Source organism: Perna viridis, chromosome 4 (genome assembly GCF_037379345.1).
Source record: "Perna viridis isolate PV_CMFRI_1.1 ecotype Kerala chromosome 4, ASM3737934v1, whole genome shotgun sequence".
Taxonomy (NCBI): Eukaryota; Metazoa; Mollusca; class Bivalvia; order Mytilida; family Mytilidae; genus Perna; species Perna viridis.
In genome coordinates this window covers 31,805,868-31,822,439 of record NC_142448.1, presented here as the reverse complement: position 1 = coordinate 31,822,439, position 16,572 = coordinate 31,805,868, and the positions used below count along the sequence as shown (strand labels likewise).

At 32.2% G+C, this 16,572-nt stretch overlaps 1 protein-coding gene across 2 annotated transcripts; it reads left to right on the top strand.

Moving 5' to 3' along the window:
• Window positions 1-159: 159 nt before the first annotated feature.
• On the top strand, window positions 160-15,517 carry LOC148619757 (cyclin-dependent kinase 1-like). Of its 2 annotated transcripts, none has more exons than XM_088579994.1 (8): window positions 160-187; window positions 486-553; window positions 1,508-1,664; window positions 2,899-3,022; window positions 3,547-3,717; window positions 4,414-4,577; window positions 9,339-9,480; window positions 11,914-15,517. In XM_088579994.1, exons 2-8 carry the CDS (start codon window positions 514-516, stop codon window positions 12,028-12,030), a joined length of 915 nt encoding a protein of 304 aa, XP_088436120.1. In that variant the 5' UTR covers window positions 160-187; window positions 486-513; the 3' UTR covers window positions 12,031-15,517. The 2 variants fall into 2 exon arrangements, with proteins under 2 accessions (XP_088436120.1, XP_088436119.1); XM_088579993.1 differs by lacking the exon at window positions 160-187 and adding an exon at window positions 209-253 and having other exon boundaries at window positions 11,914-12,166.
• The last annotated feature ends 1,055 nt before the right edge of the window (window positions 15,518-16,572 follow it).

The window sequence follows — 16,572 nt, the reverse complement described above, 5'->3', positions numbered from 1 at the left end:
TTTTAGCAATGTTTAACGAATAGACCAATTTTTAATATTATTCAACTTGTAGTAATTACCTTTCGCACTGCCGGGATTAAACTCGAAATATGCATCTCAAATTTAGTTACAGTATCGTGATCTTTGTCATTACAGCGCTTAGATAATTTTGAAATTTTGATTGGTTCTTCATTTAAACAGCAAGGCGGTAAGGAAAAGGGTTAGAGCGACAAATAAAGTCTTTCAACACCTAAAACCCTCGAGCTAATATAAAGTAAATTAAACTTCCTTATATAGACGCTCCAAGGAATGTTGTCGGTGTTTATTTTTATGAAAAAACTTATAAATTCGAATCGAACAATAGGCGCCAAGGTTCAAAAATCGACTCCGTTTAAACAGGTCTTCTTGTTTGTTTACATCACACTTATTCATCAGATTATGTTTGTTTTTGTACATGTTGATTATGTTTGTTTTTGTACATGTTGACATGCGGGTTGTATTTTCAGGATAAACTCTCAAGTTTCAAGTAACTACATGATGGAGGATTATGTGAAAATAGAGAAGATCGGTGAAGGTACTAAATTTCATGTTTTGTTTTAATACAATGTGAGACTAGTGAAACCTGAAAAGAAATGCTTTTGAAATAGTCTCTGAGCTGTTTGGTCTGACTGTTTCTTGTTCCTACTTTTCACATGTTCGAATGTGATATCATGGGAATCTGAGAAAATTCATTTTGCTGTAAACTCCTTTTCTGCCATATTACAGATTTTTTCAGGCCCATGGTATCATCAGATCCTTACTTTTGATATAACTATGTTATTATATACCATTTAGCTTTTTTGAGTCATTGAGAGCATATAGATTTAAACACGTACATTTGTAGAAATATTTCACTCTGAATCAATTAGTGGGTAGTACATTAGAATTACCTTGTCCATCCATACTTATCTTCTAAAGAATGGATTTTCAAATTTACTGTTTGCCTTTATATACATAAAGATGGGGCATATGATGTAATGGATTTTGGGTTTTGTCCGATATTAATCTCTTGTTTTGTGGAAGAGTAATCAAGGGAACCAAGAATGTAATCCAGGGACAAAGACCAGACATGGAAAATAGACAGATGCAACAAAGAACGTAAAATAATTATATAAACATTCCGTCTTTGTTGTTAAATGTATTTACAGTGTTCAAAGAATGTGCGAAGTTTGAGAAAACAAATGGGCTCTTATCAAATTATTGTCCTGAGGAAACCAAGAACGGAAAGAATTTTTCACTATATAGAATAATAAAGAAAATTTTGATAAAAAAATCTTAACTCCCAATGGATGGATTGATTACATATGTAGCTTTATATAGGTGGGGTATACATAGTAAATGATTTTGGTTGCTTTCCAATATCAACTTCATGTACAAATGGTGGTACACATACATATATATCCAGCAACCTAACAATACATACAACTTAATGTTTTAATTTAGACCTCACAGTGATACTGTGGTTAATTTAAATGTAACATTTTTTTAGGTACCTATGGAGTGGTGTATAAAGGTAGACACAAGAAAACCAACAGACTTGTTGCATTGAAGAAAATCAGATTGGAAAGTGAAGAGGAGGGTGTACCATCAACTGCCATCAGAGAAATTTCCCTGTTGAAAGAACTACAGCATCCAAATATTGTGGGGTAAATGTTTGAAAGGATTTAAGCAGGGTTCTCAATAAGTTTTAAAGTAGGTGGCACCATTTAGGGCCCTCGGGCCCGAACCGAGAGCCAAACATTTTTTTTTCAATTTATTTTTTTTAGCAACAAAATCGCCGGTCACCGGCACTTATAGAGAACCCTGTTTAAGTGATCAATGTTACTTAGTTTGTTTTGTTTGTTTGTTGGGGTTTAACATCCGAGCAGCAATATTTCAGCTATATTCAGACGATGAACATGAAATTGATGATAAAATGAACATGAAATCATGATGAAATGAAAAAGGGATGGGACACAAGGACAATAGGGTTGACAAATTTTGATTGCCACTGGAAATAGGGAGAGGTGTGTAGGATCGGACAATTTAGCCTCCTGTGGCGGAGATCTATGGTTCCTACTCTGGGAGAATACCACAGTAGGGTTCTTTAACGTGCGAGGAACATGGCATCTTTCCCAACACGGTGCACCACTATGGTTTGCGGTCAGGTTTTCCGTATTATAGCCTGACAACCCAGCATGTAACACGCCAGGGGTACCCCATTTAACCACCTGGGGCACACATTCCAGTTACTCTGTGGGCAGAGCACCCTAGCCCCCGGCTAGGGTTCTGAGCACTATTTAGTCGCTTTTTACGACAAGCTTAGCGCTGCTGCAGGCCTATTCTTTTAACACCCGGACCTGCACAGGTGTCAATGTTACTTCGGGGTGTTAACTTACATGAAGAATAGCTTTTATATGTGCTAGTAACTAACAAATCTTTTCACAGAAAATTTAGATACTAATTACTTCAAGGTGTGCATGAGCAAAAGTTACGCTGTAAACATTGGTGTTTACAGCTATAGGGATATCATGAATTTGAGAATTGAGGGGCAAAGTCAAAACAGTAAAAATGGAAAAAGATCTAGTAAACAAGATTCAAAGACGGTATGAAATCACAGGACACAAAAAATTCTAAGCAACTTGAATAAGTACTCACTTTTGAAATATTTCAAGACATGTACATAAAGAAATAAATACATTTTTAAATTGAGTTAATTTTTAATTGAAAAAAAGCAGAAGTTTTCACTCCTGAAGACAGTTTAGACAGTTTTTGTACTGATAGTACATTTGTGGTGTATGTTAAAAATACTCATATGTTCATGTATTAACATAATATTGAAACATTTGTAAATGAGAAGTATGTCATGTGTATTAAGCTTGATTTTGACCTCCATTACAGATTAGAAGATGTGCTGATGCAGGAGAATAAACTTTACTTGGTATTTGAATTTTTATCTATGGATTTAAAAAGATATATGGATACCATTCCCAGGGAGCAGTTTATGGACAAAATGCTTGTTAAGGTTTGTTGGTTATTTCAGGGGTTCAAGTAAGTCATGGTCTGAGATCTGAGACCACAAATTTTGGACCTACAACCTTGGAAATTTGGAAAATTAGTTCTAAAATGTTTATTGATATTAAGAAATGTATTAAAATTGATTAAAAATTACAGCTGAAATGTTAAAGAATTCAAAAATATAAAATTGAATCGGATAATGTAAATATTTGATAAGAAATACTCAGTAGGGATTGTATCGGGGATGGGGATATTACTATGGGGAATGTGGGGATGATATACATGTATGGTATAAGTGGGAAGTTTATACCATACATGAGCTGTAGTCATTTTTCATCTCAATTCTTGAATTATAATGAGTAAGTTTTTTTACAAGTATTATCTACATGTAAAAGTATATTAAATGTTTTGTCTCACTAATTATGATAAAATGAAGCACCTTTCTATTTCTTACATGTAGAGGTAGGGTCTGGTGCATGTATGTAGAAAATGTCTGTTGTATATATTAGTATTCATTTGCATCCCTTACAGAGTTATACATACCAGATTCTTCAAGGAATATTATTCTGTCATCAAAGAAGAGTACTGCACAGAGATCTTAAGCCCCAAAACTTGCTGATTGACAATAAAGGCATCATAAAGCTAGCTGACTTCGGTCTTGCCAGAGCCTTTGGTATACCAGTCAGGGTCTATACTCATGAGGTATTCTTTTATGTAGTATATCACTATGAAGGAATTTACAGATACTATACATAGCTTAATTTGATACTGTTATTCTGTGTTCATGAAAACTTCTTATTACAGAATTGTGATATTGCATGTTTTTCATGTTAAGCTCTGGGTCCAGTTTCTTCAGACATGATTTTTTTCCAGTTAAATCAGAAATCCAATTTTTCAAGTACGGATTTTACTATTTTACTTCTGATTTCCTTATTTTTGGACTTATTTGTTGGTTTAGTCTGTTTCATAAAAAAAAAAGAAAGAAAAAAATTTGCTTTTCATCAATACTCCTCAACCCAATGTTTACTTAATTAGATTGCTTGAAGTAGACGGTTTAAGAAAAAAAACTCAAGGATTTGAGGAAGATGTCTGACTACAATGTAAGAAATACATGAAAAAAAGCAGACAGTGAAAGTTAATATTAATGAATTGAAGATAAGAGCACTTAAAACAAAACAAAATTAGATTACTTAGTCGTAAGGCAGTTTTATTAAAAGATATGAAGTATCAATGGGGGCACTTTTTTTTACCAGGGGTGCCACCCATAGCAGTTCTGTTGATGATTTGTATTTAATTTTGTATTTTGTCAAAGAATAGATGTGCCTTTCCCCATCCCTCAATCCACCCTGAAGATTTTTATGTATGAAAGTGAAAACCTGAGGGTATACTCCTTTGTAGGTTGTAACATTATGGTACAGAGCTCCAGAGATATTATTAGGGAGTCAGAGATATTCTACACCTGTAGATGTATGGAGTATAGGTTGCATCTTCGCTGAGATGGTGACAAAGAGACCACTCTTCCATGGTGATTCAGAAATTGACCAGCTGTTTAGAATATTCAGGTATATGTTGTAAAATTAAGTTTTTAGCCATCAAGTATTGATTAAAATAAAACATAGAACAGACAAGTTATCACTAAAAACTGTCAGAAGATGACAAAACAATATGAGTAAATATTTGATGTAATACTTTTTTTTTTCAGAGTAGGCCAAAATTAAATTTAAGTTTGTTTCCTCTTACCCAATTTGCCTTATCCAAATAATTTTCTTGCCATTCCCTGTCAAGATTTTTATAAATTTTCAAAGCATTGATGATGGTTTTTACTTAACCAGATGAACTTTGGGGAAAAAGTATTTTTCTTACATGTACGCTACGGCTAATGACCATTTTGACGATTCCCTTTTCCCACTGTGGGCGTGGGCAGTGGTGGACAATATGTGTCCACCCTTGGACATGTTCCCATCGGCCCCCGGTGGACACGTGGTTGGTCTCTGTCAACGTTGCCCACGCATTCTGTTGATCTTGTTTTGTTTTAACAGGAATCGGAGTTAAAACTCATTCTTACGTAATAAATGTTACGGTCCTGTTGTATTATAAGAAGCGTATCTAATTGTATGAACTATCGGTAACAATATTTCACAGGTGTCAATAGAGCTTCTTTATAATTGACAGTCATCAATTACCTGTGGGCGGGATTACTGCAGAGAAGTGTGAGCATTTGCCAATAAATGGAATAAATACAGGAAATCTTTGATAGGTGCCATTTGATCTCTTTAATTGACAGTAAATGGAATAAATACAGGAAATCTTTGATAGGTGCCATTTGATCTCTTTAATTGACAGTTAATTAACGGTAGCGGCAGATTTTAATACAGTGCAGCGCTATCACTTGTCAGAAAATAATTTATGTTATAGAAGAAAATTTGATTTAACGTTAATCAAGTGTTACTTGTTGTATTATAATACATACAGAAATAAAGAATTCTGAGAAAAATACTTTAACGGCCGAGTGATGGAAAAATTGCACCCTCCTTTTGCTTATAATATTTAAAATTCTTAGAGAAAATCAGCTAAGATTGGATGTGCAGTCCATTTGAAAGATGAAACTATTTACGATTACATCCCCTTTTATGGCACTGCATTATTTTGCTATGAATTTCTCACGGTGGCTAAAGATGCAGGTGTTCTGTCTCAGACCTTTGATTGACAGGTAATCAATTAAATAAAATGTCAAGGGTGTGGTTTTAAGTAAAGATGCAGTAACGTAGATTGACAGGTGATAAATTATAGGAATATTCAGGGTGTGGTTTAAAGTTTTGTAAACTGAAACTGGACAGTTAACCGGCGCGTATTAGCAAACGACACATGTACCTTAGAAGACGTAGGATATTTAATCATGATTAGACCTTCGTGCACGTGTGTATTAAGGTTTAGGAGTAATAAAATGGTTTTTTTTTTTGTCAACAACCGTAAACAAATAAATGAGATATACGATGAGTGCAACCTTCATGAAATTCGAAAATAATATCGAAACGACTGTGGGCTGGTGTTACGAATTTTAAATATGCTAAAACTTGAATAATACTCTCAGTTATGACTAATTTAATGAGTATCCATTTCAACTATTACATGTGAAAGACAACATAACGCAAAAATACGAAATTTTCAAACTCATTTTTGTCCAGTTTTAGTATTGAAATATATTGGAGATTTTCAGAAAAAGGCCTACAAAGTCAGCACACCGGTGTGAATAAAGATACCAATGAATTTATTCTATACATAGTTAGTCGTAAAATTCATACTAGAAGAATTTAGTTTTTTTTATCAGATTATATCTGGGGGATTCAAACACTATTTTATATTTTATAAGGAATTTTAAATGTCGAAATTTTGATTTAAAAATAAAACTTTGGATGTTCCTAATACGCTTCTGTAATCATAAAACATTAAATTAGGTTTCTTTTTATTCTTTAATCCAAATATTACCAAACAATTCCTTCTCGTTAATTAGCTGTTAATCGACCACTTCCTGTATATTGGCTGAGTGTGACACGCTCTGGTATTAAGTAGTGACATTACACGGATAGTTCTGATTTGACTAATTAAGTTTCCGTTGTAAACACATTGATTAATTTTATTTCAAGGTGGCTATGATATGAAAATCACAAATACTTTACAAGATTATTATGTTAAGTAAAAAGAAAAAAAATACTTGTATTGAGCATGATTTCACAAGAACAATTAACATTTAATTATTGAAATAAAAATATGATTGCCCTTGTGTCATTCACCTATTTGTATATTCATAAACTAACAATGGATATTTCGAAAATGAAAGTAATAATGTTTCTGGAATAAAGTTTCAGAAGATTCTAAAAAAATTACAAGATTTCAAAATAAAACACTTTAAATGAAATCCATTTTCGAAGTGCATTTTGATTAATAACTTGATATGCAAATATTTTCGGAAATTACATGTAAATTAATTTTAATTCAAAAGTCTGACTCGTAAAATGAAAAGTTTAATGTCAGTGGCTATGAAAAATTTAAGAAAACATAATTTTATATTTCTATATGTCTATTAAAGTTATGTGTTTTTTTAATGACGGTGTTGAATTTTAAATACTTTCATGTATTATTACTCTTCTTATCATCTATGCAAATAGGGCACATTGTTCATTGATCGATAATTGTTGCTGTGTCAACGAAATGTCAATTTACCTCATACAATGCCAAAAACACAGGGACACACCTTTTGATAAAATGTGAAACACATTGATTGGTCAACGATATTACAAAGGCGTTTATCAAATTTGCATAAGAAATTGACACACTCAAAGCATTTTTATAGTTATTGGTTTAAAATACTTTCAGTTTGTTCTTTTTTTTTCTTTTTTTTTTAGAATTATTACATATGAAACCCGTTAGTAAAATACGTAGCTTGCAAGTACTGGATTTTCTTTAACGTTTTAATTTACAATTTGTATGCTACTGTTTTTATATAATAACGAAACTAATCGTAGTCAAAATTGTTGAACTAAGTGAAGAGAAAAGAAAAATGAAGAAAGAAGTCGTTCAATTGTCTATGGTGTGCTAAATCTAAAAGAACTGCATATTCAACTTAAGAGGGGATATTTTCACCCATCACTTTATTTGGTTAACTTGTGCTCGGATATTATGTGATTAAATTCATTGCCATCTGAAAACTCATGAACTATGCGGTTCAATAATTCTGGATCATATATTATCTTCCAACGATGCTTCCCGTTTTCAAATTTTGTTGAAATGACACAATACCGAAATTGGTTATTTACAGACCGTAAGTTAAAGTTGCACATGTTTGCTTCAAATCCGTTATTTCACTAAGAAAATACAACTGCGTTAAATAGATTGTCAGTAAAATAAGGAGTTCGCAAATACTCGATTTTCTTGAACATTATACTTTACAATTTGTAACAATCTGGTGACAGGTCAGGTGTACAATATTATTACATGATACAAGTAGCAACTAGAAATGATAAAATTAAGGCCATATGAATTTCTTTAAAAAATTATATCAACTTTGGTTTCTGGACGTCTGTCCACTGTGGGCATTAAGGGTGGGCAAAGCGTGGACAACTTGATTTGTCCACCGTGGGTGAGTGGCATTGTCAAAATAGTCGTTAGCTGAAGTGTACCTATTCAAAGCCAGGAGGCTGGGTCTGATAAGGGAAGCAAACATTATTGTAAGTAAGACCTTACATTTAGATTTTTTTTTCTCAAATCACCACATACGAAGGCTTTGAAATAACTTAAAATATCAGAAGTTTCATTATGAAGTTTATGTATGTTGTATAGTTTTCTGATGTTGTGTTAGTACAATAAATTGACAGTGGAAAAAAAGTTTTAAATGCTTCAAGAGATATATGAATTTAAAGTTCTCTTACTCTTGTCATTATCATAATTTTGTCCTATTGTTTAAAAGGAAAACAAAATTGAACTGATAGGTAATCACAAAGGTATTGACTGGTCAGAAGTTTGCATGAGAGGCCTAGAGCTTTAAGGCAGACTACATGTATTTAGTAGAAAAAAAACTACTATAGTGCTGCTATTACAGTAAAACTTGTCTCAAATGAAACATGAGTAAAGCAAAAGCCTGGCTAACCAAATCTTGAGAAAAAAGCGAAAACCTGTCTAAATAAGACACCTTTTTCAGATTAATGTATTTAGAATCTAGATGACCAAACAAATATTCTTCAGTCCATAAGGAGTTTGGTATAGCTACATTAGTACATTACAAAGTAACAAAAGCAAATGAGCAACTCAGACTCCACTAAAAACTGGGAGCATGGACCAGTTACACCGGTAGGGTAAGCGTCCTCATTCTGAAATATTTTTAATTGTTATTATTTCAGCTCCTATCAGATTTTTTAACTTTAAAATCTATGGCATCTGCCATATTCTTCTGTGTATTTTACACATACTTGCAAAGCCTGCACACCATGGTAAGGAAGATATTTGGAAATGTTCAGTAACTGTGTTAATTGGCCACTTGGATATCAAACATGCCCATCAGTGTTCTTGGGTTCCTATTTCCCTTCACCCATGACAAGTGAATTTTAACCCGTGGAAAGTGAAATTTTACTTTTTTGCATTCATTTGTATTAGTAGGACAGTGATTTTTTGTCATAAATGATTCAAGGAAAGTGAAAATTTTCAAAAAACCTAGCACACTACCGGTTAATTCCCTAAAATGCATATCCTTTCATTGAAATTTTTTTATATTGTATATTTTGCTGTTTCCCCACATTTGTTGGTACAGTTGTGTTTTCTGATTTTGATAGAACTCTGACTACCCCAACTGAGGAAGACTGGCCAGGCGTGACCTCACTACCTGACTTCAAACCTACCTTTCCTTCTTGGAGAACAAATAGTCTAGCAAGCAGTGTTAAACAGTTAGATAATACGGGACTAGATTTATTACAGGTAAATCATAGTGTAGTAATAAAGAGACTGTTCCCTCTGCCCATGCAAACCTGGCATCTTTTTTTCTGATTTGGATGTTTATGTGTTTGGAAATAATGAAAATAATGAAAGTTTAGCTCACCTGGCTGAAAGGCCATGTGAGCTATTGCCATCACTAAATGTCTGTCTTCTGTCGATGGTGGGGAATAAAATTATTCAGCATGATGGGATGGACCTATGCCGAAATTTTCAGAAAGATTCATTGACTAATGAATTAGTTATGGGTCTTGAAATAGTTTTTTTTCCAGAATTTTACATTTCCAACTTTGAAAATCTTCTACTCTGACACTATTTGACCAATTGGAACCAAACTTGGTATGAACGTTCCATAGGTTATTCTGCCTAGAACTGATATGGATTTTTGATTTGTCGAAAAACATGGTCGTTGTGACTAAAAATAAAACATAGGGGTCAGACAGTCCTTTTTCACATAAATCTCCAAAACCGTTAGGTTTAGCCAAACTCTTTCAATTGCTAAAATGATTTTTATTATAATGCCTTATTGAATCAAAGAGTTCAGCCGACTCCTTGTAAGAGTTATTGCCCTTGAAGATGAAAAATGACATTTTTTATACATCTTTCAGCCAATATCTTGAAAACTATAATAGAAAGAAAGAAACTTTCAATTGCTGAAATGATCCTTATGATATGTCCTCCCAAAATCTTCTTGAGTCGAAGTTGCTGGACAACTTTTTGTTAAATTTATTGCCCTTGAAAGATAAACTTTAACCAGGTGAGCTATTCAGGCTTCTGGGAGCCTCTTGTGAACATTACCTATTAGTACTAGCATTGAGACATTTCCGAATTTTTTTTTATTGTTTTTTTTTAGAACTTACCACTCAAGGTTTAATAAGCAAAACTATAGTTTGGTTACATGATTTTAAATTTAATTTCGCAAAAACTTTGCATTAAAAAGAAAATTAAAACTATAATGTTATTATACACTGAAATCAAAGTTTATATGAGGTATACATATGTAGGATTCACCTGTAAATCCATCCTTCTGTTCATATCTCTTGTAAGTACATCTCCTCCTTGCATGGCTCAATAGATATTTGAAAAATCTTGAAAGAAGGGTAGGGGATCACAAAATAATTATAATCCTAATAATGGAGAGGGGTAAATTGTTTTACCCTTGTTAGTGTTTCTGTCTGTAACAATTTTTTTTTCTGTCACAGTTTTCTCAGTAACTGCTCATCACAGTAGCTTGAAATTTAACACATTCTTCCTGTAGATATGCCATATGGTGGGATTCATTTAGGGAAGATTCAACAACTTCCTTGTCACATATTTGCAAGGGATAGTTACACCCCTGTTTGCCTAGCATTTTTCTGTCTGTTATCCAGTTCTTGAATTCATGACTTTTTAGGTTTTCAGTATACACATCAATGGAAATAACCTTTTCGTTGGGAACCGAATTTCGTGGCTTGGCCTACCCCAAAAAATTGGTACATCACAAACTAAAGTACTTTCACAGTAAATATTAAAAGAATCAGAATTTAAAAGTTCACTGATTAATTGTGAGCATCCAAGTTCGAAGCCAGTAAGTGTCTTAGAACATAATAATTCAGCATGAAAAGAGATATTAAATAAGACTATCAGTTTGACTGGCTGCAATCTCAGGGAAGTCTCTTTTAATTGTAAGATGATAGGTTGGTAATGTCAAATCCTGCAAATCTCCCACTTATTTTTTTATCATATTTATGAATGCAGATTTTGTTTTTAAATGTTAGCTTGTTATTGTGTGTGCTCACATCCACTTATGATATTTTCTTCCACTTAGGCCATCTTGTAACCGCTAACATAAATTTCATAAAACATTGAATTAAAAAGGTTTTTTTTTAAACCCCTTTATTAAACTTAATATGGGTTCTAAAACTGGAGTTATTTGTCACTCAATTATCTCTTGTAAAGGTAACTCTTTCTTGAAGGGTCAGTGATTTATGATTGAACTTGGAAGAAGAATATGGCATTATATTATGAAAATTAACATGACTGCAAGGAGAGATAATCTTATATCTGTTTACCAGTACAGTTTTGGCATATTTTCTAAAATTCGTTGGGCTCTAACCCTGCCCTTTGTCCTGTTTGATAATAATTTTTCTAAGTCAACAAAAAAAACCACAAAAATTTAACATTTTAACAAAAAAATAGGAATCAGACAAGTTTGATTTACACAAATCTATGAGCTCCAGTTTGAATCAAGTTCAGATTAGGTATTTATAACAGTGACACAAATCGAGATGAATTAAGACTCTACATGTAAACTTGCCAGATAAACATTAATTTTTAGTGTGAAGTATTGACTTAGGGGCATGGGGTTATGAATCAAAGATTGGTTTGAAATAGATAAAAAAATTAATGTCTTTTTATATATTTTTTTTATCTTTTCAGGCCATGTTGACATATGACCCAGCAGTCAGAATATCAGCTAAGAAGGCGTTGAATCACACATATTTTGCCAACTTAGATAAGTCAGCACTACCAGCATCCACTATCTCAAGCATTTAATATGGAAACTATGAAGAATATGTTTCACATAATGTAGAATAATAGACTCCCATTAAGTCTAATCTGTAATATCTGCATATTGTAAAAAGGGAATTTTTTTGGCAGTGTTTCTTTTTCGTTTTTTTTTTTTTTTTTTTTTTTTCTCAAGTTACTTTCTCCAGTCTTCCTTTCTTTAATGTTGATCAAATCATATTATCTTCTATAAATCAGAAACTTTTCAACTTGCTTTACATTTTGTAGGTCTTGTCATATTTATTGTTCAAAATAAGACTGCCATCAAAATGTCCTTGTTTATGATAGAGTTTAAAGTTCAGGAGTTCTGAGTTTAATAACAGACAACAACAAATGTGATGAAAGACATCTGGTCTAGTGGATACAAACTGTTGTATGTTTTAAGCCTTATTTAATGCACTTAATTTACACCTATGTATATATACATTTATCTAGGTACGTGTAAATGCAATCACCTGCATAGTATACATACCAAGCAAATGTGCACGTTGTTAAAAATACATTTACACCAGCTAGTCATGTGAATTATCAGTTGGAGTAATTTTACACACTTGTGTTTTTGCATTAACTTGTGAAATTACTACAATTTTTTTTTAAAATACCCAAATATGTAAATTGATCTTTACATTGATTTTGTGGGGCAGTGATACTAACCACCAATCATAGCCCTAGAGGAATTTGTGAAACAATTTCTATATGCAATAATCTTTTAGTGGGTAAATTGAGTAATTGATAGAATTTCCTGTTAAAAACTCAGGGAGCGTCATTTTCTTTTTAATTTATATAGAAATAAATGGTATTTTGTTTTTATTTACATATTTTTCAAAATAATTTTTTTTTTTATGAAGATGAAAATCAGAGTAAAATTGAAACATCAAATATCTTGAGGAATAATGTGTTTTCCTCATGTTTAATGTTGACTGATTGGGTTCTCTCCAATATTATTAAATAATTAACTTTTAAGTGTGTAAATTTTTAAAATGTTCACCCCAGCAACTATTGTTTAAAATATCTTCGTTTTTTTTGTATACCATTATATCAGTAAAAGCATTTATGGTTTTATAAATCAAATATAGATTGGTTTTTAATTGGCCAACTAGAAATAATTGTTGGTTCCCGTTTTCTTACTCACAGCCTCAGACATGGGTAAAAATAAACGAAAGTAAACAAGAAGAGTCTTTTATACGGGTCAAGAAGAATTAATTAAAATAAAACCAACTGTGCTGAAAGTTGAATAAGTAATTTCTACTTGTTAGTGACTTACAAAATTTTGAGTTGTAGAGTTCTGAGTGTGGAAAAACTTGCATGCAAATTTTTTTAAAGATTGGTCTTTTATGTGTTGTAAAAGTATTGAAGTTTTTTAACTATTTAGATTTCTAGTGCTCTTAAACATGACGACATTATGTGTTGATATTTATTAGTGCTGAGTTGATACTGAAATATGTATATGTTGGAATAGTCTTTCTGTAGTTACGATTTCAGTTTGTTGCCTGACATAGATTCTTTCTTTCTTCTTCTAATTTCTCTCTTTAAATATCACATCCTGTACAAATTGTATATAAATTATTTTTTAAGTTTTGCCACACTTTAGTAGTTGCAGAGCTATGAAAATCAACAAGCTTATTCTAATAGGACCAAAGGAGATACTATTTATTATGAATTATGCTGTTGAGTGAAATGTCTAGTAGAGTTAAGAAAAAAAAAAGACTACCATGTTGAGTCATTGTCATCAAATATAGCCGCCCTGTTTTTGTGAGGAAATAGCAACCTCCTTTAAAATTGCTTGATATTGAGACCCACCAACTTGTCTGCTTTATGGTACCTTGAAATAGAAATTATTTTGACCAGCTCAACTATGTTTAGCCACCAGTGTGTTCATGTTATTTACATTCATAGTTATTATTTTATTTGTGCAGAAGTTGAATGTATGAATTGTGATTTGTTGTGCATCTTTTTAGTGTGTGTAATAATAAATTAATTTGAGATAAATACTGTAATCTGATTGGTTATATCTCAATAGGTAAAAAAAAATATTGACATGCCCCTATTCTGTTAAATTCAGAGTTACTTTTCTCATGTTTAAAGATAAAAACATGTTTTAAAATTAATTTACATGAGTTGGTTATGATAAAAATTTTCCATTTGCCTATTTTGTTTATTGCACTTCGCGCAATAAACAATATGCACATGGAAAAATTTTTGTTATTTTTCTATAGAAATAAATTTTATTATTGCCAATTCGTAAGTGGCTGATGCATTATTGTAAATGTTTAAGATCAAGTGTCAATTTCACAAAAACTCATAAGTAAAAGAACTTATGATGTCACAATGATCAATACCATTGTGAAGTCATTATTTAAATTAAAATTTATGCTTAAGAGTTTTTGTGTAAAGGTCTGCAGATTCTTAATGTTTATGCAATATTTCTTGTAGCATGGGTAATGGCAATAAACATTTTAGGCTACTTGGCAGGTGCCTGTGTTTATTGTTTTTTGTAGGTTGATCAAGCGTATGATTTGAATATTCTGACCTAATTTACACTTTTTCTTGGAAGCATAGTCTGTCATTAATAGCATCAATGAATTAAAAACCTCAGAACCCAAGAATATAGGCAGTCCACAAAGACAACCAAATATCACAATGAGATCAATAGGGTTGGATATTTAGTCAATTTAATTTAATGTTGTCATTGGAAATTGCTGACATATTTTAGTATCACAGCAGTAGCCAGAGCTTGAAAATATCAGGCAGTAAGACCAATTGAAAAACAATAAAGTTGTCAGTGAAATGTAAAGTACTTTTACAGCTATTCAAGGTTAGGGTATTATGCATTATATATTGTACCTGTAGAATATTCATTGTTTTTTTTTTCATTATCTGCCTAGCATACATATTCTATCAATTCATACATTCAATGTGAGAGTGTCACCATTTTTTTTTTCAAATGAATCACTTAATCCAGATGTTTGTACAAGAATTTTTGTTTTATCGATACTTCTACATGTACACGCACATCAGACAGTAATAATGCTAAAGTACTTTGAAGCTTTTGTGACATGATAGGTGTAAAATATGTTGACGTTTAAAAGACATTTCTCGCTGTTTTAGGTCAAATGAAATTATGCATATATACTTACGGCCTTTCAGTATTACAATAAAGAAAAGGACCTGGTTGGGAGAGTGGGGGATGAACAGTTTGAAGTGAAATGCTTGATAAAATTTTAGGTCTGGGTAGAACTGACAGCATTCTGCATTTACAATGTAAAGTGGTGATTTCCTTAAATTGATGCTGCATTATCCAAGATCTATTTGTGTTCATGGGTTAATATTTACATTTTGTATAAGTCAGGTGAAAATCTGGCTATTGTTTGTATAAATGAAAATTGTTCTATTGTTTTATAGCATTGCAATGATATCAAAATATTTAATCCTGTAAGAAAATATTTTGAGAAAGAAATAAATGAAGCAATTTTTATTCATGTTTCTCTTTTCTGACCACGAAAACAAGAAAGCGTATGTGTACAGTCACCTCACTTTGCCTTTGAGTGTATTAATGTGGACATTCCAGCTGTGAAATTTTTCGACATATGCACATGTTCTGAAATATCTGATAACATTCTATTGTTATATTTCAATTGCATTAGTACCTGTTAAGACAAATAAGAAGGTCCATTTTCACCACTTTTATCTAAGGGTTTGATTTTTGGTAGATATTGGAGATAAGATGAATAATAAAATTACTTTAATTCTGTTTTGATATGGAATAAGCATTATCTATTAATGAGCACAGAATTTTGTCCCCCGATATTGCCTCGTAAGAATACAACCATATGGTAATTATATTTTAACATAAGGATGGAAGCTAATTGTTTCATAAATACATACTTAGATTTGTCCTTGTGGTCTATTTTCTATTCTGGTTCCATGCAGGAATTGTTTTGAAGGTAGGGGGTTCCTGAAATGATGTTTTCCACCCATACTGCCATTAGAAAATGCGCATTGTTTTGCATCTTCAGGTAACTTTTACGAGTTCATTAAAAATGTAGGGAAGAGGAAAGACCCATATTGTTTTGGTTTTTTTTTGGTCAATGGGTTCAAGTTCGCATACCAGGTTTGTTTTAAAGGCTTGAGTTCTTTCATTAAACAGTTGTGGAGTAATATAACCATCTTTATTGCTACTAGGTCAAAGTTTCAAGGTCAATTTTTTTATCCTCTGGTATCACAATTGCCTAATGTTTCTGCTTGTAAACCATCAAAAACTTCAATACTATTTCTGAACACTACACAAAATGAAGTCCAAATGTGATTCCTTTTTAGCTCACCTGGTCAAAGGCCAAGTGAGCTTATGCCATCACTGGGCGTCCGTCGTCGTGGACAAACTTTTAAAAATCTCCTTCTCTGAAACTACTGGACTGACAGGTTTTAAACTTGGCATGATTGTTCCTTAGGGTGTTCTGCAAAAAATGACCGTTGGAATTTTTGATCCATGAAAAAACATGGCCGCTGTTACTAAAAATAGAACATAGGGGT

Coding starts and splice junctions, on each gene's coding strand:
- LOC148619757 (XM_088579994.1), top strand. CDS start 514: ATGATGGAGGATTATGTGAAAATAGAGAAGATCGGTGAAG. Junction 3,718..4,413: donor TCAGGGTCTATACTCATGAG/GTATTCTTTTAT, acceptor ACTCCTTTGTAG/GTTGTAACATTATGGTACAG. Junction 4,578..9,338: donor CAGCTGTTTAGAATATTCAG/GTATATGTTGTA, acceptor TGATTTTGATAG/AACTCTGACTACCCCAACTG.